The following is a 22,113-nucleotide window of genomic DNA, read 5'->3' as shown; positions in this document are numbered from 1 at the left end:
AAATCGTGCACCAAATCAAGCATATTGAACTACAAGTGGCCTGAATTCTCATGAAATCTGAGATATGTAGGAAACTCGATATCAGAGTTCGGTCATAACTTTCTAAAGTCCGTACCAAATATCTTTTTCATAAGAGGAAGATTTGGTCGGTCAAAATTCGATTTGTCAATTTTCTTTGCTCAAGATCTCTTTCATCGACCCTACTCAAAGAAAGGGACAGTTGTTGACACTCAATTTTGACCAATTCATAACTACTTTTCGGATTGCTATCTTAATAAATAGACATTTTTTCAAAATTATTTCTTTATTAAATAAATAAATTTATATTTAGCTTTACCCGATAAATCGTATATTTTGACATTCGTAATTTATAATATTTTTGTTATTTATTAATATTACTACTTTTATCTTTATTATTTTTATTTTTTAAATAACGAGCTTCATACGTTCGAATATTTTTACATGTCTGTTTAGTATATATTATATATGTGTGTATTTTCTTTATATAAAAAATATTAATTAATTAAGTTTATTTTATAATTTACTTATTCATATTAACATATACATATTATATATCTATTTTAATACGTCTTGTATACATGTGCATATTAGTTATTACTTAATTAAGTTTATTATATATTTTAGTTAACTATATTAATTATGCATCTATTTAGTACGTATTATATACATACGTATGTTATATATATATATACATATATTTACGTAGCATATACAATAAGTAGTTATTTTATGAATAAAAATATTACTACTTGAATAAAATTTATGATTTTATTTATTCAATATATATATTATGATTATTAATTAGATAGCAATATATTCAAAATAAAAATTCTCCATTTTATTTTAAGCATAGTCCTATTCATTTCAACTCTAGACTAATTAACTTCAATGTGGTCTAATTTTAAATCCCAATTTTAATCTCAACCGTCCATTACATCTGGATCAAGGGCCCTAATTAATTCTATTATTTTCCTATCTCTAACCACCATAAACCTAAATTAATCTTCTTTTTTTCATTTTCTTGCTCATCTTCTCAAAGGAGAAGAACAAAAACCGTCGCCCACCCCTAACTCCTCTCTAGCGAAACCCCCTAGCGCCACCTCCCTCTTCTCCTTTCTCTCTTCCCTCTCATCGCCGCAAACCCTCACTATCCCTGCGTCTTCACCGCCTCCACCACCACTCCACTTCTTCGTCTCCTCTTCGCCTACGAATAGCTGCAACAGCTACACCAACCAGATGCAACGGTGAGCCAGCAACGACCTCATCAACTATCCAGCTCCACCAACAACTGCAGCAGCCCGCAGCTCTTTCTCCAGCAGCTCCGAGAAGCAGCCACTAATGATGGCCATCAGCTTCGATCATCAGCAACAACCGGCAATAAGCAGCCACTGATGACGGACAGCAGCTCCTAAACAGCAACCTGATCACCTCCTCAACCCGTCGGCGAAAAGCAGCCACGGTTCTGACTAGCGACTCTGGCTAGTGACGAAGGAGGGACGCCACCGCTAGACTAACAAGACGAGAGGTCGAAGACGGATCTTCACAGATCTGTCTTGGTATGGTTTTGTTTAGTTCTTATTTACTATATATTATTGTTTCTTTATAAATAGATCTAAAAGTTCATACTCTCTTTATGATTATTGTGTACATGTTGGGCTAATTATATTTTGTATTCGACGTTCTTGATAAGTTCCTTGCTCAGAAGACTTAGATCTTCTCATATTAGACTCCGCCTACAGATTTTTGTTTTCATAACAAATGTTGGGATGATTGATTACGTTGTCCATTATTCTTAATCTCTTGCTTGTAAGATCCATACTTTTCACATGTTACTCCATCACTTTATTTTTGCTTCAAATGACTTGTTAAACTCGAGATTCAAAGATGTTTGTTTGTCCTTAATCGATTAAGATTATAGAATATGTTTATGGTGACCAGGTCATCCAAAAAAAAGTAGTTTTAAGTACCTTGGGTCTATCATGCAAGGCAGCGGGGAGATTTACGATGATGTCACACATCGTATTGGGCCAGGGTGGATGAAATGGAGGCTCGCTTCGAGTGTACTATGTGACAAGAAGGTACCACCAAAACTTAAGGGCAAGTTCTAGAAAGTGGTGGTTAGACCAGTTATGTTATATGGGGTGGAGTGTTGGCCAGTTAAGGTCTCTCACATTCAAAAGATGAAACTAGCCGAGATGAGAATGTTGAGATGGATGTGTGGGTATACCAGGAGTGACAGGATTAGAAATGAGGCTATTAGGGATAAGGTAGGAGTGGCATCGGTGGAAGACAAGATGTGGGAAATGCGACTGAGATGGTTTGGGCATGTGAAGAGGAGAGAAATAGATGCCCCAGTGCGGAAGTGTGAGAGATTGGCCATGGATGATTTTAGAAGAGGTAGGGGTAGGCCGAAGAAATATTGGGGAGAGGTGATTAGATAGGACATGACGCAGTTACAGTTTAACGAGGTCATGACCTTAGATAAGAGAGTGTGGACGACCCATATTAGGGTAGAAGGCTAGTACATAGTCTCGTTATTCTCCCATATTAGTAGGCGCATTAGCGCAATATAATTTTTTGTGCTTTGACTTCTGTTATTATCTCTCTATTACTTTTTGTACTTTGATTACTCTATTTTATCTGTAACACTTTCGTTATTTGCGTTATTCATTATTTGTTTTCTCATATCGCTTTGAACTTTTTAGCCTTATCTGACCTCTTTTTATGCTTCTTTTGAGTTGAGAGCCTCCTGGAAACAGTCGTCCTACCTTGGTAGAAGTAAAGTCTGCGTACACTTTACCCTGTCCAAACCCCACGTTGTGAGATTTCACTGGGTTGTTGTTGTTGTTGTTTTGTATCTATATCACCTTAACCATGTTGGGTTGATTAAATAACCATTAACATGTGTTTAAAAATATTTGAATCTGAATTTTGCTTAAACATCCGTAATCATTTCAATATGTTTGTATGTATTTAATTTTGACTTCTTTGAACATCTACGTAATATATATTAAATAATTTGTTCTCGTCTTGGTGAAGTTAAAATGTTATAAAATACTTTTTCAAAGATCAATTTTGTATTATAATTTGTCTTTTAGATATCATATTTATAGGCCTCTACTGATTAATTTTCAGTATACAAATTCATATAACTACCATGTCTATAGGGTCAAATAAATAAATTTCTATATTAATTCTTATTGAAATCATGTTACAGTTTTTGATTGAGCTAGATGTCATATTAATAAATAATTTTCAGCATGTAGACTTACGTAGCTACCATGTTTAAGATTTAATAAAATATCACTTCTATGTTATAGGAACCATGCATACAGGAACTATATAATAAGCTCAACAAGTTATATATTCGGTATCATATTCATAAACCTTATTAATATTTTCAGCATGTTATTCGGTTGTAATGAATACTTTTACGATGTTATTTTTCACATATGTTTTTTTTTCTTTTCTTTTTTTTTTCTTTTTTTTTTCCACATATGTAGGTTTTATATAATAATCCCAACATATTAATTGTTTAGATATCATGTTCCTAGGATTCATTTAGTATGGTAAAAATCATATAGAAATCATATCTATAGGATTAAAAGATTTTTCTTTGATATTTTATTTAGAAATCATGTCAATAGGATTTTAATAATTATTTACCATATTTTTTTTAAATATTGAAACCGTGCCTATAACTTTTGATAAATATTTTAGCATATAATGGTATTAAAAAGCATACTTACGATTTTTTTTCATAAATTTTTAATATATTGTTAGAAATCATGCTTATAGAAATTTAAGTAAGTATTCATAATATTATTATGCCTGTGACATGTTAATAAATTTTCAACACAACATTTAGAAACCACATCTACAGTAGTTTAATTTTCAGCATGTTATTAACTAAAAATCGTGTTAACAAGATTTTATAAATATTATTAGTTAATAATTAAAAATTATCAAGAGTGTCTTTATTTTATCATGTTTGAGTTTTTTGCATTAAGTCTCGTATATCTGATTGTACACACACATATAGCTGTTATGACTTTCACTATTTATTTATGTTTTCAAGCATGCTAGTTAATTAATCTAGAGGCTTATTTGAGATTTTATGTGCTAACTACTCGTACTATCTGTTTTGTTTGGCGATATGTCTAATTAGGATGCCTATATTTTCTTTAGTCTAAAACCTACCTAATAGTACGTCCAATGCCTCTTGAATATTAAGTTGAGACATTAGACACCTTTTAGACCGTTAATTTTTATTATTTATTTTAGATCGCTTTAGGATTATAATAATAAATAAACTTATGAGGAGTAGGGTAGATAGACCCTTCGAAAATGATGGAAGTCGACCCGAGCAGAAAAATGATAAAATACTATATTTTGTCTTTCGATTAATAAGTCGCCGCTGATTCAAAAAATATGAATACATGAATATTTTTATTCTGTCTATTTTAAAATATTTTTATTTGTATATATTTGGGGTAGTTTAATATTTAAAAAAATTGAAATAATTTCTTTCAGGCATCACTAATTTCTATTGCCTTTACTTTTATTTAATTAGTCAATAATATTTATTTATCCTATATTAATTTTAACATTAATTGTTTAGTTTAAACTTAATTAAATCTCTTGAAGAGAAACCATTTTTTTATGATAGTTTGTTTCATTTAAATGATTCATTTAAAATTATCCCTTTTTTATTTAGTCATTTTTATACCAAGTCTATTACTTTTATAAATTATCCTAAATATTTTAAAATTTATATTTCTTTCAAATTATTTAATGCTTCGATTATTGTTAAAACACATTTTTTCAAAGTTAGTCAAATAATTTTTAAATCATCGGAAAACTGTATGTTAGCGGCTATTTTAAGTGCTAAAACCATCTTAAAATAGTAATATGAATCTCGTACATTTTTCTCTAAATTTTTAAGACTTAAATTTGTTAGGGTCTTTTAAATTAAGTTTTCTTAATTTCTTTAGAAAATTAAGTGGCGACTCTTCTTTCACTAAAATTAATTTTTTCTCTATAAAATTAAAATTAATTTTAAACTATTTTTTTCTGACATAACAGTTATCATTATACTTGAAAACAAATATATATTTCTTGTATCTAATACATATTTCATGAATCTGTAATGTATCCAACATATATTTATTAGTATTTGACCTATTTTTTATATATATGTAATATGTATCTAGTACACACTAGACAAGTATTTGATATCTGATACAGTGACTATGATACTGTTATACCCTAGAAATTATCAAAATACCCCTAGAAGATAGCGCGCTCACATAACATATCATCCCTAATTTTTTTGGCCAATCTAAGGTCAGAATATCGATCGGAGGGGGGGATCATATAGAAAAGTGTTCTCGATTGAATTTTAGGCCAATCAGATCAAAGGGTAAAAAAAAATTCAGAGCAAATTTACAATTTTGAGAAAGGTGTGTGACCAGTCTACGTCGCGGACTTGGTCAATTTTAGTTCAAAAATCACCATTGAAATTTTTTGGAAAAAACTGAACTATGAGGGAACAAGTGCCCACAAGTCAATTTTTTCTACCCGATGTTATTTTTAAGGAGGGCATTCCGATTTTTTCCCTTTCCCTCATATACTTAACCCACAACGTATTAAGGTTGTTTCGATCCCATAAATAGTTCTAAGTGTATTTCTTCTATCATTTACATTAAATTAACTTGAGAACTAGGGCTAACGAGAGGAGAAAGGGCTAGGGTTCAAGGATTTCAAGCCAGAATCTTGCAAGTTTGATTGTTTGTCTTCATCCTAGGTATGTAAGGCTAAACTAAAGCATGGACCTAGTACTTTTATGTGCGCCATGATTGTGATAGATTGATTTGTGAATGAATTGTGTCTCCATGATTGTGTTTCTTGAGAATTTCCTTAAATTTAACATATTTTACATAATATTGTGTAATTGATGTTTTCTATGAACTTGTTTCTTGAACAAATGATTTAAACTACTTGTTTCATAAACCCTAACAGTATTTTGACTAATATTGGACATATATGCCTAAGGATTGAGTCTAGAGCCTTGAACTTGTGTATGCATCATTGTGAATGAGATGTGAGCATGATGATAGTGTTGATGAAATTTGATAGTTCTTTATATCTTCATAATTGAACCCAAGTGAATGATCTCAACTGAATGTTGTCATAAATAATTGTCCAAACTACTCTTAAATAAATGATTGGGAATGATTAGATAATTGATTGATTGAAAGGATTGATTGGACAGAATTGATGAACTGCTAAGAGTCCATATGAGACTTATTGATTAGTTTGATTGAGATTAATTATCTTATGAGCATTGAGTCTTAGGAGGAGTATCGAGCACCGAATTGGATAAGAGTAAGTAACAACTCGAACTCAATAACTACGTTGCCAAAATAGGAGAGGATTGAACCATTAAGTAGGATATTTCCCTATTTTATTATCCCGACATGATAGGACTTGATTGATTGTTGGATCCATGATTGGTTGATTCGTCCCTTACTCTGGCAAGGTATTGGACGGTTATGACAACATCAACGAGCTTGTTGTACGATCACTAGCTCATAAGTAATTATTGTCGGATAAAAGAAACTCCCATATAGGTTTTGATAATAATCTAATTGAATTGGATTGGATTGTTTATGATTGGTCTCTATCTAAACCTTACTCTTGCTTTAGACTTATGACATCCTAATTGAGTTTCTCATTTTTTTAATTCGAGATACTTGAACTAATATTATTCTACCTTGATGCATGTTTCATTCTTCCATATTATATACTCGTATATTCCATGTACCGACGTCCATTTTGGTCTGCATCATTTAATGATGGAGAGACAGGTTCTAGAGATCACCAATAGGCGTACCATTGAGGATCTGTTCATATTTCAGCTGATTGGTGAGTCCTTTCTGCTTTCAGAGGATACCACTCTTTTATCATCTAAGTTTAGAGTTTAGACTTTTACTTTTATTTTGATTAAGATAGACATGAACCTGTTATTGGCACCACTTAGATAGTTGATATAGGCTTTATAGACCAGATTGTTAATGTGTTGATTGGATATTGTCTTTTGGCTATTTTCATTCATATTAGTCTTGTTGATTGGATTAGATAGATTGTTGGCCTTCTGCCTTATTCTATAACTTATCTATTTGATTATTATGTTGAGTTATTCTCTTGATGAGTTAAGTGTTCCACTGATAGAATGTTGATTGAATGAGTGTGTGAACAGGACAAGTGGTTTGCTTGGGGACTAGTAATAGTCTCTAAGTGCCGGTCACGTCTAGGGTACCCTTCCGGAGCGTGACAGATACATACTTCATGTATCTAGTACATACTTCATGAAGTTTTTCAAATACATTTAATTTAATATTGGATACAATAATCATGCAGCAAGTGCATGCCATTGTTTAGATGAATCAAATGTAATGTCAATTTTTTATATGTATGTTATTGTAGATTAATTTTTTAAAAAATAAAGTCTAATCTAGATACATTTTTTTAGTGATGAGTAAACACGCAATAACATCCAAATACATAATATCAATTTCATATACATGCTAAAAAAGGTATAATCCATACGTTCTTATAAAATCTAGTCTGAATACGATAATACTGAAATTTTGATAAGAACATTACTGAAAAAAATATTATATTTCATTAAAAAGATATAACTCAAAACTAATGATTTACAAATTGTTAGATGCATGATTTACTTTTAAAATTTAATATTTTAGTAATATTTTATTTTTAAGTACACATAATTTCATGTATTTGCTTTGCTTGTATCCGATATACATGTATCTAGATGTGCCAGATACATGTATCTAGTGAAGTAAATATGGTAATAACCATGCAACAAGCCTATGTCATAGTTTATATACATATATATATATAAGTGGGAGACTAGTTAGATAGATTTAGTGATAACCGGTATTCAAAAACTCATCTATGTGATAAAATGTAATGACCTTGAGGGTGATTTTCGTAAATTTGTACAAAACACGCGTGAACAGTAACACGCGTGAACAGTAGCTTTTTGGGCAGAAAATGCCCCTTTCTTCCCATTTCAATATTTTTCAGCATTTGTTTAAGTTCTTGAACTCCTTGAGGTGATTTGAGAAGAGATTTTTGAGGCAAAGTGTTGGGTAAGTGATTTTTGACCTAAAACCTTCCTTTTTCATTAAGTTTTTGACGATTTTAACTCTTAAATTTTAGTTTCAAACCCCAAAAATCCTTGTTTCTTTCCTAATTCGAATTTAAGGAAAATTGTGATTTCCAACTCGTTTTGAGCTCTATTTTTATGGGTTTTTCAACCATGAGTTCCTTATTACCAATAGAATGGGATTGTTCAATAAATTTACAGATTTGACCCTGTTCGAAAATAGTTAATTTTTGGACTATTTTACCCCCGGTTCTGAAATCTATCAATATGGGTGTCATTGGACTCCTTGTGACGTGTATGTTTCATTGTTGATAGTGGGTTGTCATTCCGAGCACTGAATTCGAGAGTTGCTTATCCGATGGAGGTATTCGAGTGCGGTTTCGGCAATTGAGGTAGGTTTGGCTATCTTTCTTTGAGATTGAGATGGCGTAATTAGTCACTCATATGTTATAGACTTTGGGATGGGGTTGTAGTATGAGTTGAGAATGTTATATATATTGTGATGTCCGTGTGGAGGCTTATTTATTAATGTGTTGCCGTGATGAGGTTTATTTGTATTACATAGCCCGTGTGGGGGCCTTATTTATTATCTTATTTGCTTTGAGAGCATGTGAATTATGATTTGCCTAAGAGAGAGGCTTGAATATATTATTTGACTTATGATGCCGCCTGAGAGATTGAGTTGGGGGTTTTGAGCATACTTGAGTATCGAAATATTGTTGAGAAATGGGTGAATATTTAAATGAAAGTGTGTTCTTCCCGTTACTATTTATTGAGGGTGAATATCATGTGTAGGTTAAGTTTTGAGAACTTTGAACCTTATACCACATGTGAGTTGATTATTACTTCCATGCATATGTGTTTTGATGCATTCATCCTCATTCATCATATCATGAAACATGGGAAGTTGAGAAATATGGAAATTCTTTTTGAGAAAGAAAATGAAACACCTTTAAACCTTTGTATCTTGAGTTCCTGACCGAGGTAGTTTTCCGGCAGGGTAGTGGATCCATTGTGATCCCAACCTTTGTATCTTGAGTCCCTAACCGAGGCAGTTTTTCGGCAGGGTAGTGGATGCATTGTGATCCTAACCTTTGTATCTTGAGTCCCTGACCGAGGCAGTTTTTCGGCAGGGTAGTGGATGCATTGTGATCCCTTGACCACGAGGAGGTGGCAAGGATAATCAGATATTGTGATTGAGGTATATGGTATGCGAGACCCCCATGGGTCCTGCTTGGTAGCACAGCTCGGCAGGTGTATACGACAGGCTGTGCGACAGTCTTGATTTCACCGTACCACCACATCATTGCATCATCATATTGCATTGCATTGACATTTGTGCTGCTTGAATTATTTGATTAATTATGATTATGAGTTGTTATTATGGGTTTACTTTACTCGTGCCACTATATATATAAACTGGTGGCACCGATGCCGAAGTGAGACTTTTCTGTATGCAGGTGGAAGCGTTCCTTAATTTATTTCATAGGTTTGATTAATTTCTTATACTCAGTCAGCTAAAACCTACTGAGTACATGTGAATTGTACTCACCCCTACTTCTGTGTCTCTTTTTGATGCAGATACTAGTCGGGGTACCCCATGTGGCAGTTAATATTTTAGCGGATTGTGTATTCTCAGATTAGTGGTGAGGTCCTAGAATTCGGATTGTCACTAGTCTATCTTTATTTTTCAGTCTTTTGTATCATTCAGAGACTTATGTTGTATCTTCAGATTTGAACCTTGTATTAGATGCTTTTTATACTTATGACACCAGGTTTTGGGATAATTTCTTTATTATTATTTTTTTTTCTTTTTATTTAAATCGTGGCATCACTTTCCCCTTTGGGAGTCTTGTATGAGTTTTATTTTTAGGATTACACATCAGATTGGGTTTTGAAATGTGTGCCATCATGACCTTAGTTTTTGGGTCGTGACAATTGGTATCAGAGCACTAGGTTCACCGGTCTTATAAGTTAAAGAGCAGGGTGTCTAGTAGAGTCTTGCGGATCGGTACGTAGACGTCCGTACTTATCTTCGAGAGGCTACAAGATACTTAATAGGAGAATTTCTTTCTTTTTACTCCCTTCGTGCAATTTATTCATATCAAGTGTTATATACCTCTGATCTATTCCTTCCGCATTAAAAGTAACTGTCGGGTTCAAAATATTGGCTCTTACTTAAGGATGATTTAGTGATGAGCCTGATTATGAGTATGAAGATGTGGAGCAACATAAAAAAAAGTATGGAAGATGGTCGGTTAGAGTTTGACAGTTAGATTTCAAATTTTAGATATCTAATTAGCCCACTTTGGATTCCTTTGAGATATGTGGTTCCACCTATGTCTTCTAGAGTTGCTATGTTTACTTAGGAGCAAAAGAGATTTGGAGAGATTCGTCAGGGTATTGTGTTCCAAGTTTGAGGTTATCACTGTTGAGAAGGCTTATATCTTTTTAACCAAGTGTCAGGACAGGTTATTCAAAATTGGGTATCTTGAAGGCCCATGGAATGTCTTATTTCTTTTTATAATTGCGGGAATGTCTAAGAAGTGATAGAGGTCTGTTCTTGCTCATAGGCCTGTCGGTCCTCCTATGATGAGTTGGGAGTAGTTTACTTAGGTTGTTTTGTGATGGTGAGTTTGAATAAGGGGCAAATATGTAATTCTTCTTCTATTTAGCCAGGATCACAAGTTGTCTGCAATACACCAGTTTTAGTTGTTTGAGGTGCTTCATGGAGTACTCGAGGTGGTGGTTGTAGTGGTTCACAAGCTAAGGGTGACCATTAATTATGCTATGCTATACTAGGTAAATTTGAGGTAGAGGCCTCTGATGTGGTTATTACATGTATTGTTCTGGTTTGCCATCATTTTACGTCAGTATTATTTGACCCAGGGTCTACCTATTCTTATGTGTCGACTTATTTCGATGTGGGTATTGATTATATGAGTGAGTCCCTTATTGTGCCTATTACTATTTCTACCCCAATAGGTGAATCTTTAGTAGTGGATCGGGTATACAAGGGATGTTTGGTGATATTTTCGGGTAGAGAGACCCGTGCAGACTTGATTTTACTAGACATGCTTGATTTTGATGTGATACTGGGTATGGACTGGTTATCTCCTTATCATGCTATATTAGATTATTATGCAAAGACCGTGACCTTAGCTTATCCCGGTTTACCTAGCTTAGTATGGAAGGGTAATCCGAGTTCGTATCCTAAGGGGGTGATATCTTATATTCGTGCTCGTCGCTTGATGAATAAGGGTTGTTTGTCTTATTTGGCTCATGTACGTGATCTCACCACGGAGTCATCTCATATAGAGACTACGAGGGTGGTGAGAGAGTTTATGGATGTATTTCCTACAGACTTGCCGGGAGTTCCTCCTGACCGTGATATCGATTTTGTGATTGATTTAGAGCATGACACTAAACCCATCTCTATTTCTCCTTATCGGATGGCTCCGGCAGAATTGAAAGAGTTGAAAGAACAACTGGAAGATTTGTTGAAGAAAGGGTTTATTAGACCTGGTTTATCACCGTGGGGTGTACCGATTTTATTTGTGAAGAAGAAAGATGGTACTATGAGGATGTGTATTGACTATTGACAGTTGAACAAAGTCACTATCAAGAACAAGTATCCTCCCCCTCGCATTGATGATTTATTTGACCAGCTTCAAGGTGCATCGGTGTTCTCAAAGATTGATTTGAGGTCGGGTTACCATCAGTTGAGAGTTCGGGAATCTGATATCCCAAAGACTGCATTCAGGACTCGTTATGGGCATTATGAGTTTGTGGTTATGTCGTTCGGGTTGACTAATGCCCCAGCTGCTTTTATGGAGTTGATGAACCGGGTATTTCGACCTTATTTAGACTCGTTTGTGATCGTGTTTATTGATGACATCTTGGTTTATTCCAAGAATGAGGCGGATCATGTTAGGCACCTGAGGACAGTCATTCAGAGATTGAGAGAGGAGAAGTTGTATGCAAAATTCTCCAAATGTGAGTTTTGGCTTGAGTACGTGACATTCTTGGGTCATATAGTGACCAAGGATGGTATTATGGTTGATCCAGCCAAAGTTGCAGCGGTTCGTGATTGGGTTAGGCCTACTTCGGTTACCGAGATTCGGAGTTTTATTGGGTTGGCAGGCTACTATCGTCGGTTTGTTCAAGGATTCTCTTCTATTGCAGCCCCATTGACTAGGCTAACTCAAAAGACCGTGGCATTTCAGTGGACTGATGAGTGTGAGGCGAGTTTTCAAAAGCTCAAGGAATTATTGACTTCAGCACCTATTCTAGCCTTACCCGAGGAGGGCGTGGCATTTATTGTGTTTTGTGATGCTTCCGGAGTCGGCTTGGGTGGTGTATTGATGCAAAAAGGTACAGTTATAGCTTATGCTTCTCGACAGTTGAAGGTACATGAGAAGAACTATCCTACCCACGACTTAGAGTTAGCAGCGGTGGTGTTTGTTTTGAAGTTGTGGAGGCATTATCTCTATGGAGTGCATTGCGAGGTCTATACTGACCACCGTAGCCTTAAGTATATCTTTTCTCAGCCGAATCTGAACATGCGGCAGCGTAGGTGGTTAGAGTTATTGAAAGACTATGACATTACCATACTTTATCATCCGGGAAAAGCTAATGTGGTAGCGGATGCCCTAAGTCGCAAAGCATCTAGCATGGGTAGTTTGGCCTTTCTTAAGGCTGTGGAGAGGCCTTTGGCATTGGAGGTTCAGTCATTGGCTAGACAGTTGGTTCGACTTGATATTTCTACACATCATGGTATTTTGGCCTTTGTGGAGGCTAGGTCTACTTTGATGGACCAGATTCGTACACACCAGTTTAAAGATGAAAAGTTGAGGGCCATTCGAGACAAAGTGTTAAGTGGTGAAGCAAAATCAGCCTCTCTTGATTCGGAAGGAGTTTTGAGGATTAATGGTCGCATTTGTGTGCCCAAGGTTAGTGAATGGGTACGTATGATATTAGAAGAGGCTCATTGTTCCAAGTATTCGATTCACCCGGGAGTGGCAAAGATGTTTCATGACTTGAAACAACACTATTGGTGGTGTGGCATGAAGAGAGACATTATTGATTTTGTGGCTAAGTGTCTAAATTGCCAACAAGTGAAGTATGAGCATCAGAAACCGGGTGGTCCTATGCAAAGGATGCCCATTCCTGAGTGGAAATGGGAGCGTATCACTATGGACTTCGTGTCTGGATTACCCATGGCATTGGGTAAGTATGACTCTGTCTGGGTGATTGTGGATCGATTGACCAAATCAGCCCATTTCCTTCCGGTGAAGACTAGCTACAATGCGGATAAGTTAGCTAGGATCTATCTTCGTGAGATTGTTAGGTTGCATGGGGTGCCTATCTCTATTATATCGGATTGGGGTTCAGTGTTCACCTCTCACTTTTGGAAGGCATTACAGCGTGGTTTGGGTACGCGGCTAGAGATGAGTTCAGCATTTCATCCCCAAACCGATGGTCAGTCCGAGCGGACTATTCAGGTGTTGGAGGATATGCTTAGGGCCTGTGTGATTGATTTTGGTGCTCGATGGGACCAACACTTGCCCTTAGCAGAGTTTGCCTATAATAACAGTTATCACTCCAGCATTCAAATGGCACCATTTGAGGCATTGTATGGTCGTAGGTGTCGATCACCCATTGGATGGTTTAATTCTGTTGCGGTTGATGCATTGGATACTGACTTACTTAGGGATGTTGTGGAGCGGGTACGTTTGATTTAGGGTCGACTATTGACAGCTCAGAGTCGTCAGAAGAGTTATGCTGATAGGAGGGTTCGTCCCTTAGAGTTCATGGTGGGTGATTGCGTGTGGCTTAAAATATCGCCCATGAAGGGTGTGATGAGGTTCGGAAAGAAGGGCAAGCTTAGCCCAAGATTTGTTGGCCCGTTTGAAATCCTGAGGAGAGTAGGTGGAGTGGCGTATAAGTTGGCCTTACCCCCTAAATTGTCAGCTGTTCATCCGGTGTTTCATGTTTCCATGCTTCGCAAGTACATACCGGATGAGTCTCATGTGATTTCTTATGATGCGGTAGAGTTGAGTCCGAATTTGACTTATGAGGAGGAGCCGACAGTTATTCTAGATAGGCGGCTTCGTAGACTCAGGACCAAGGAGGTCGCTTCAGTCAAGGTGCAATGGCAGCATCGGCCTGCTGAGGAGGCGACTTGGGAGTTAAAGTCTGATATGCAGGCTCGGTACCCTCAACTTTTTGAGACCCCAGGTACTTTATTTTATCTTTTGTTCGAGGACGAACATCCTTTTTAGTGGTGGATATTGTAATGACCTTGAGGGTGATTTTCGTAAATTTGTACAAAACACGCGTGAACAGTAACACGCGTGAACAGTAACTTTTTGGGCAGAAAATGCCCCTTTCTTCCCATTTCAATATTTTTCAGCATTTGTTTGAGTTCTTGAACTCCTTGAGGTGATTTGAGAAGAGATTTTTGAGGCAAAGTGTTGGGTAAGTGATTTTTGACCTAAAACCTTCCTTTTTCATTAAGTTTTTGACGATTTTAACTCTTAAATTTTAGTTTCAAACCCCAAAAATCCTTGTTTCTTTCCTAATTCGAATTTAAGGAAAATTGTGATTTCCAACTCGTTTTGAGCTCTATTTTTATGGGTTTTTCAACCATGAGTTCCTTATTACCAATAGAATGGGATTTTTCAATAAATTTACAGATTTGACCCTGTTCGAAAATAGTTAATTTTTGGACTATTTTACCCCCGGTTCTGAAATCTATCAATATGGGTGTCATTGGACTCCTTGTGACGTGTATGTTTCATTGTTGATAGTGGGTTGTCATTCCGAGCGCTGAATTCGAGAGTTGCTTATCCGATGGAGGTATTCGAGTGCGGTTTCGGCAATTGAGGTAGGTTTGGCTATCTTTCTTTGAGATTGAGATGGCGTAATTAGTCACTCATATGTTATAGACTTTGGGATGGGGTTGTAGTATGAGTTGAGAATGTTATATATATTGTGATGTCCGTGTGGAGGCTTATTTATTAATGTGTTGCCGTGATGAGGTTTATTTGTATTACATAGCCCGTGTGGGGGCCTTATTTATTATCTTATTTGCTTTGAGAGCATGTGAATTATGATTTGCCTAAGAGAGAGGCTTGAATATATTATTTGACTTATGATGCCGCCTGAGAGATTGAGTTGGGGGTTTTGAGCATACTTGAGTATCGAAATATTGTTGAGAAATGGGTGAATATTTAAATGAAAGTGTGTTCTTCCCGTTACTATTTATTGAGGGTGAATATCATGTGTAGGCTAAGTTTTGAGAACTTTGAACCTTATACCACATGTGAGTTGATTATTACTTCCATGCATATGTGTTTTGATGCATTCATCCTCATTCATCATATCATGAAACATGGGAAGTTGAGAAATATGGAAATTCTTTTTGAGAAAGAAAATGAAACACCTTTAAACCTTTGTATCTTGAGTTCCTGACCGAGGTAGTTTTCCGGCAGGGTAGTGGATCCATTGTGATCCCAACCTTTGTATCTTGAGTCCCTAACCGAGGCAGTTTTTCGGCAGGGTAGTGGATGCATTGTGATCCTAATCTTTGTATCTTGAGTCCCTGACCGAGGCAGTTTTTCGGCAGGGTAGTAGATGCATTGTGATCCCTTGACCACGAGGAGGTGGCAAGGATAATCAGATATTGTGATTGAGGTATATGGTCTGCGAGACCCCCATGGGTCCTGCTTGGTAGCACAGCTCGGCAGGTGTATACGACAGGCTGTGCGACAGTCTTGATTTCACCGTACCACCACATCATTGCATCATCATATTGCATTGCATTGACATTTTTGCTGCTTGAATTATTTGATTAATTGTGATTATGAGTTGTTATTATGGGTTTACTTTACTCGTGCCACTATATATATAAACTGGCGGCACTGATGCCGAAGTGAGACTTTTCTGTATGCAGGTGGAAGCGTTCCTTAGTTTATTTCATAGGTTTGATTAATTTCTTATACTCAGTCAGCTAAAACCTACTTAGTACATGTGAATTGTACTCACCCCTACTTCTGTGTCTCTTTTTGATGCAGATACTAGTCGGGGTACCCCACGTGGCAGTTAATATTTTAGCGGATTGTGTATTCTCAGATTAGTGGTGAGGTCCTAGAATTCGGATTGTCACTAGTCTATCTTTATTTTTCAGTCTTTTGTATCATTCAGAGACTTATGTTGTATCTTCAGATTCGAACCTTGTATTAGATGCTTTTTATACTTATGACACCAGGTTTTGGGATAATTTCTTTATTATTATTTTTTTTTCTTTTTATTTAAATCGTGGCATCACTTTCCCCTTTGGGAGTCTTGTATGAGTTTTATTTTTAGGGTTACACATCAGATTGGGTTTTGAGATGTGTGCCATCATGACCTCAGTTTTTGGGTCGTGACATAAAAGGACCAGGCAATGATCTGATAAGTGCTAGCCTTGGAAAGCACTGAAAGGTTGTGGGGGTGGTATGATAAATATCAAAGTTCGTACGGGAATAAGACAAGGGCTTAATTTAAGTGTGCTGGTGACAACTAGCGTAGTTTGAGTGGTCTATATTCTTATTGCATGCTTTCTTTTGAATATTTACTTTGTATTGTGTGGTAGATTTCAGGTCCACCGATAATGTCTGTTTACAACCAATTTTGACCCCAAACAACATAAATTGGTTACCGAGCTTATTTAGTTTCAAATAATTTTAAATAATTAACTTTTATAAAATACAAAATATTTTTAAGCTATTTGTCGCCTTTATAATTCTTAAATGATTTATAGCCACATCACCCATCCCAATCCTTCACATACAACAATACAACATTACATATACTCCAATTATACACCACATCACCCCCACCGATTCCCCAAAGGCAATTTCCCCATAAATTACCCATTACAGCAAACATTACTTACATCTATATTTATAACTACACGTCAATTTTCCAATCCCAAATTTCCACCGTCAATTCCTACACAATTTTTACACGTATCTCAACATGAACATATACGCACCAAATGAACATATATACTCCTTCAATTACAGCCTACCCAATTTCCATAATTCGCCAGCAAATACATCTTCAACAATAATAGCAATTTGGCCCAATTACAATTCCCAATCCACCTTCACAACACATCAGATTTCCCCAACTTAATTCCTAAAAGAAATCCTCAACGCGTACATACACGACCACCAGTACACCCTTACATACGCGCATACCAAATACGTCGTCTTCCTCGACAAACAGTACATTCATGTATTGGCTTTGAGAGAGTTCGATTGAATCTCGCTCATCCACCTCACCTCGAATTTGTTGAAGATTGGCAATTTCTCCTCATCCGATTTAGGTGATTTGAAATTCGAATTTCATTCTTATCCAGAAAATTCTATCCGAAACCCTCTCTTTTCCCCCCAATTTCGACCCCAAAATCCTTTCTATAAAAACCTCCCTCTTCAGTCTTTATTGGGGGTTGGATTTCTTTAAGGATGAAAATATAGGTTTAATTAAGAGAGTTACTAATTTTACCAAAGACACTAAATCTCTGAATTAGTTAAAAATTTCCGATCAAGAACGAAAGGTTGTTGTTCGGAGAGTATTGGTAAGTGTTGGAGTTGGAGCTTATGCGGAGGGGCAGGGGTAGACCGAAAAAAGTACTGGAAAGAGGTTATTAGATAAGATGTGACACATTCCATATCACTGATGACATGACCTTAGATAAAAGGAGTGGAGGTCGCGGATTAGAATAGAAGGCTAGTAGGGATAAAATGATGTCTAACCGTGTGCCGATTTAGGGTGATCGTAGGTTTATGTGTGCCTTTATAGTTGTGTTGTTATTGCCTTTGATTATCACATTACTTTGCTATCGTTATTGTTCTTGTTATTGTTCCTGTCATGTAAAATTTACATTGTTTTTTATTTTTTGTGCCGTTATGCTATATATATTATTTTTCTATTTTAATTGAAACTATAACTTTTGAGCCGAGAGTCTTTCGGAAACAACCTCTATATCTCTTATGAGGTAGTGGTAAGGTCTGCGTAGATCCTAACCTCTCCAGACTCCACTTGTGGGATTTCACTGAGTATGTTGTTGTTTTTGTTGTATGTTATAATCGGTCGTGGATTGATAGTTCTCCTACTTAGGTATTAGAGTAGGTTTTCGCACAACCCGGTTGGTTAGATCGTGACAGTATCTGAATGTGCTAAATACATGTAGCTGACATACTAAATATGATAGGAACTATAATTGCAAAAATACAAAAAAGACTCTTAATTAAATTCTAAACTAATGAAATTTTTATTGTTTGCTCTTTAAAAATCTACGTATTTAAATTTTTTGATTTTTTTTTCCTCCCTCAAAACTAATCACTGAGAACCTAAAAACGTGCTAGATAAAAATGACATACTCGATTATTATAGGCATATTTAATCAAAAACATAATTATAAATTTCATATCCAAAAGGGACTAGGAGAATACAAAATTACGTCTCATTTTTTTAAATTAAAAATAAATAAATTACGTCTCACTTTAGTTTTGTTACCTAAGCAGTACGTACAAATGTTAACACCAAACATATCAAAACAAAACTCAAGTTAAATATCATCAATAGATTGATTTAATAAAAATATACTTATGATTATTTAACGGGTTAAAAATAATTTTTTAAAATAAACATATTATTTATTTATTTTTAAGCACATTCTTTTTTCTAATAATAACTTTGATTATGAGAAAATGTTTATCCTATAAAATAAAATAAAAGTTATTCTAATTCTTTTTATTGTTATCTAACCGAAACTAATAATAGGATTACTATGATCTTATATATATGATATATATTGTTAGTCAAAAAGGTCATGAAGTTAGTCTACAGTTGGTAAAATGAGATTAAGAATAACTTTTTTTTTTATCATTTTCTACATATTTATTAATTAAAGTGATTTTAAAAGAAAGAAAATAAGAATAGGGTTCAATAAAAACAATTGGCTTATTAGGAATAAAATGTGTTTAAGAAGAAAAGAAATAATATATTAATTTGAAAAAAATATTTTTCACCCATTTAGTAATAGAGACATTTCTGAACTAAATTATTAGCGGTAAAAATATTTCTTAACCAAACTATCGACTCTTTTTCTGTTTTTTAATACAACATACGTAAGATGAGATATCATGCTCATCTAAAGTGGGTGTATATACCAAAAAACGTTAAAAATAAGAATAAGTTAAATGATGGTATGAAAACAAAACAAAACAAAACAAATTACCCTTGCTTGAAACTTATACAATTTAAAATCTGGTTTGGACCCGCTATCCAAACCATTTAGGAGTAATTGTTTGAATCAATTCTCGATTGTCAACATTATCGAGCTACAAAAACGAGATCTAAAAAGGTCCCATCTACTCGTTAATTTCTGTCCTTTTTACCACAAAAGAAGAGAAACGCAAACACCAACTAAAAAGCACAATCAAGGGCCTGTTTGAATTGAGTTTTTAAATCAAAGTTGTTTTAGTGTACTTTTGTAGTGTTTGAATTGAATAAAAAAAATAAGTGTCAAAAATAAATTAAAATATTATATTTTTTTGAGTTTCATACATAAGTTATTGGGAGTATGAGTTATACACCTAAACTATCATTTAATAGTTTGAAAAACACACCTCACTGGTATGTATAATATACTCTCTCTTTTATTTGAAAAAACATTGTCATATGACATTGCACGTGAATAAAATATTTTACCTTGATAAAATAAAACAAACTTTTAATATTAGTTAAAAATTAAAGATCAAAGTATTACTATATAAAAAAAATTATTTTTTAAAAAATAAAATTTAAAATATTTTTCTCACCCAACTCTACCATCTCCCCTCTACCGCATCCATCTTGTCCTCCACCCCACCCCCTACAATCTCCCGCCCTTATATTTTTTTAAATGTTTTTTTAAAAAATTATTTTAAAAAAATTCTAACTTCACATCCTCCCAAAATCCTTCATAAAAATTGATATTATTTTTAATTTTTCTAAAATATGCAATTCTACCCACCACATCTAACCTCCGCTCCTAATTTAGTTTTATTTTTTTTTACACTTTTCTCACTTTGTGTTAGATATTTATATTATATTTGAAAAAATATTTTTTCTACTTGCTGTCATGCCTCGGAAATCATAACTGGCTCCCAAGTGAACCACTTGGCCCGACCACACATCCATTCATTCATTCAATCAAAAGAAGACTTAAAATAAAGGGGAGAAAGGGGTACGGTGAGAGGAAGTGGTGGAGTGGGGTAATTTTTTTTATTTTATATTATTGTATGATGATATTTTTTTGATAGTAATACTTTAATATTTAACTTTAACTAATACTAATAATCTATTTAATTATTTTCAAGGTGAAATATTTTTCTATGTGGAGTGTGACGTGATAATGTTTAAAAAAAAATAAAAGAGAGAGTGTAGTACTCACATAATGATGAAAGTGTAATAAAAGAGAGATGTGTGTATCTCAAACTAATAAGTGATAGTTTAGGTATGAAACTTACATTCTCACTACTCATTAATTTATGTACAAAACTAAAAAAAGTGATAAATCAAGTGTGTTTTTAACACTTATCTTGAATAAATAAATATAAAAAAAACCTAAAACAAAAAGCTCTAAACCCATCAAAACATACTATTTCCTTTATTCTAATTTATATAACTCACTTTTCATTTTAGTCAATTCTATAAAAATAATATATTTTTATATTTAAAATCAATTTATCATTTTGTTCTTAATAAAATTATTTATATTCACATAAATATATATTCCTTATTTATTTTTTGTGTCAAACCAAAATACAATCAATAAAGACATGGAACATGGAATATAAAGAAAAGCTAAAGATAGTAGGTAGGGTAAACACCACACCACACCACAGCACACCAAACCAAAAGCTGTACCATAACTCAAAAGCAAAAACCAACACAAGACTTGTCAAAATCACATTCTCTCATTTAACAAGCATGATAGAAGAACAACGGCATGGACCTCCACACGGCATTCTCTTAGCCGTTGTTGTAGTATCAGTCATCTTAGTTCCAACATTGCTCGGTGAAAACGGCCAAGTGTTAACTGATTTCATCTCGGATCTTCTTACCCCAGTGGGTCTTCTCTTACTCCCTATTATCCTTCTACTCACTATCCAGTTCCTCTCCTCCGACACTGGCTCATTCATCAACACTGTATTCTCAACTGGTGAACCTAACTCCATTCACCATGTAAGTGGGTCCCCTCTTGGTGTTGCACTTTTTCTTGCTCTCACATTGTTCCTTCTCTACAATCGCGTTTCCATCTTCGGTGGCGATGATGACTCTGGCGACTAGATCTGTTAGTATATTACTTATGTGAACTTATGTCATTTTTCTCTTTTCAATCTTTACAACTTTTGATTTTTATTTGGAATGTATATGTAAATAGTGAAGGGGTACCGGTTCTATAGTATAGTACGGACGTAGAAAATATTGTCTGATGACATGAATGGCATGTGTGGAAAAGCTCTATCATTCCACAGCTACTCTCGGACAAAAATCGACTAACTTTCAATTTTGAACAAGCTATACTTAGTTTTTTTGGATCATAAGTATTTATTTAATTTCATTTTTGTGTTTTTTCTATTTTATTTAAAGATGTTTTATTTCAATATTGATCTCTTTACTTTAGTATGTCACAAAAAGAGCGGTACATTCTTTTTAAGGGTTAGTTAGTATAAAATATAGTTAATAAAAGATAAATTAATTAATAAAAAAAATATAAAAAAATTGAATGAGTGATAAATAATTAATTATGAGTTAATTAACATAAAATATAGTTAATAAAAAAAAATTAATTAATA

General features: G+C 34.5%; 1 protein-coding gene across 1 annotated transcript; it reads left to right on the top strand.

Moving 5' to 3' along the window:
* The first annotated feature begins 21,134 nt into the window (after window positions 1–21,134).
* Window positions 21,135–21,857, top strand: LOC129884971 (uncharacterized). The gene has a single exon (XM_055959227.1). The coding sequence runs from the start codon at window positions 21,245–21,247 to the stop codon at window positions 21,602–21,604; it is 360 nt and encodes a 119-aa protein (XP_055815202.1). The 5' UTR covers window positions 21,135–21,244; the 3' UTR covers window positions 21,605–21,857.
* Window positions 21,858–22,113: the final 256 nt, after the last annotated feature.

Source organism: Solanum dulcamara, chromosome 4, assembly GCF_947179165.1.
Source record: "Solanum dulcamara chromosome 4, daSolDulc1.2, whole genome shotgun sequence".
Taxonomy (NCBI): domain Eukaryota; kingdom Viridiplantae; phylum Streptophyta; class Magnoliopsida; order Solanales; family Solanaceae; genus Solanum; species Solanum dulcamara.
Note: the sequence above shows the minus strand (reverse complement) of the source record. Positions and strands in the feature narration are given on the sequence as shown.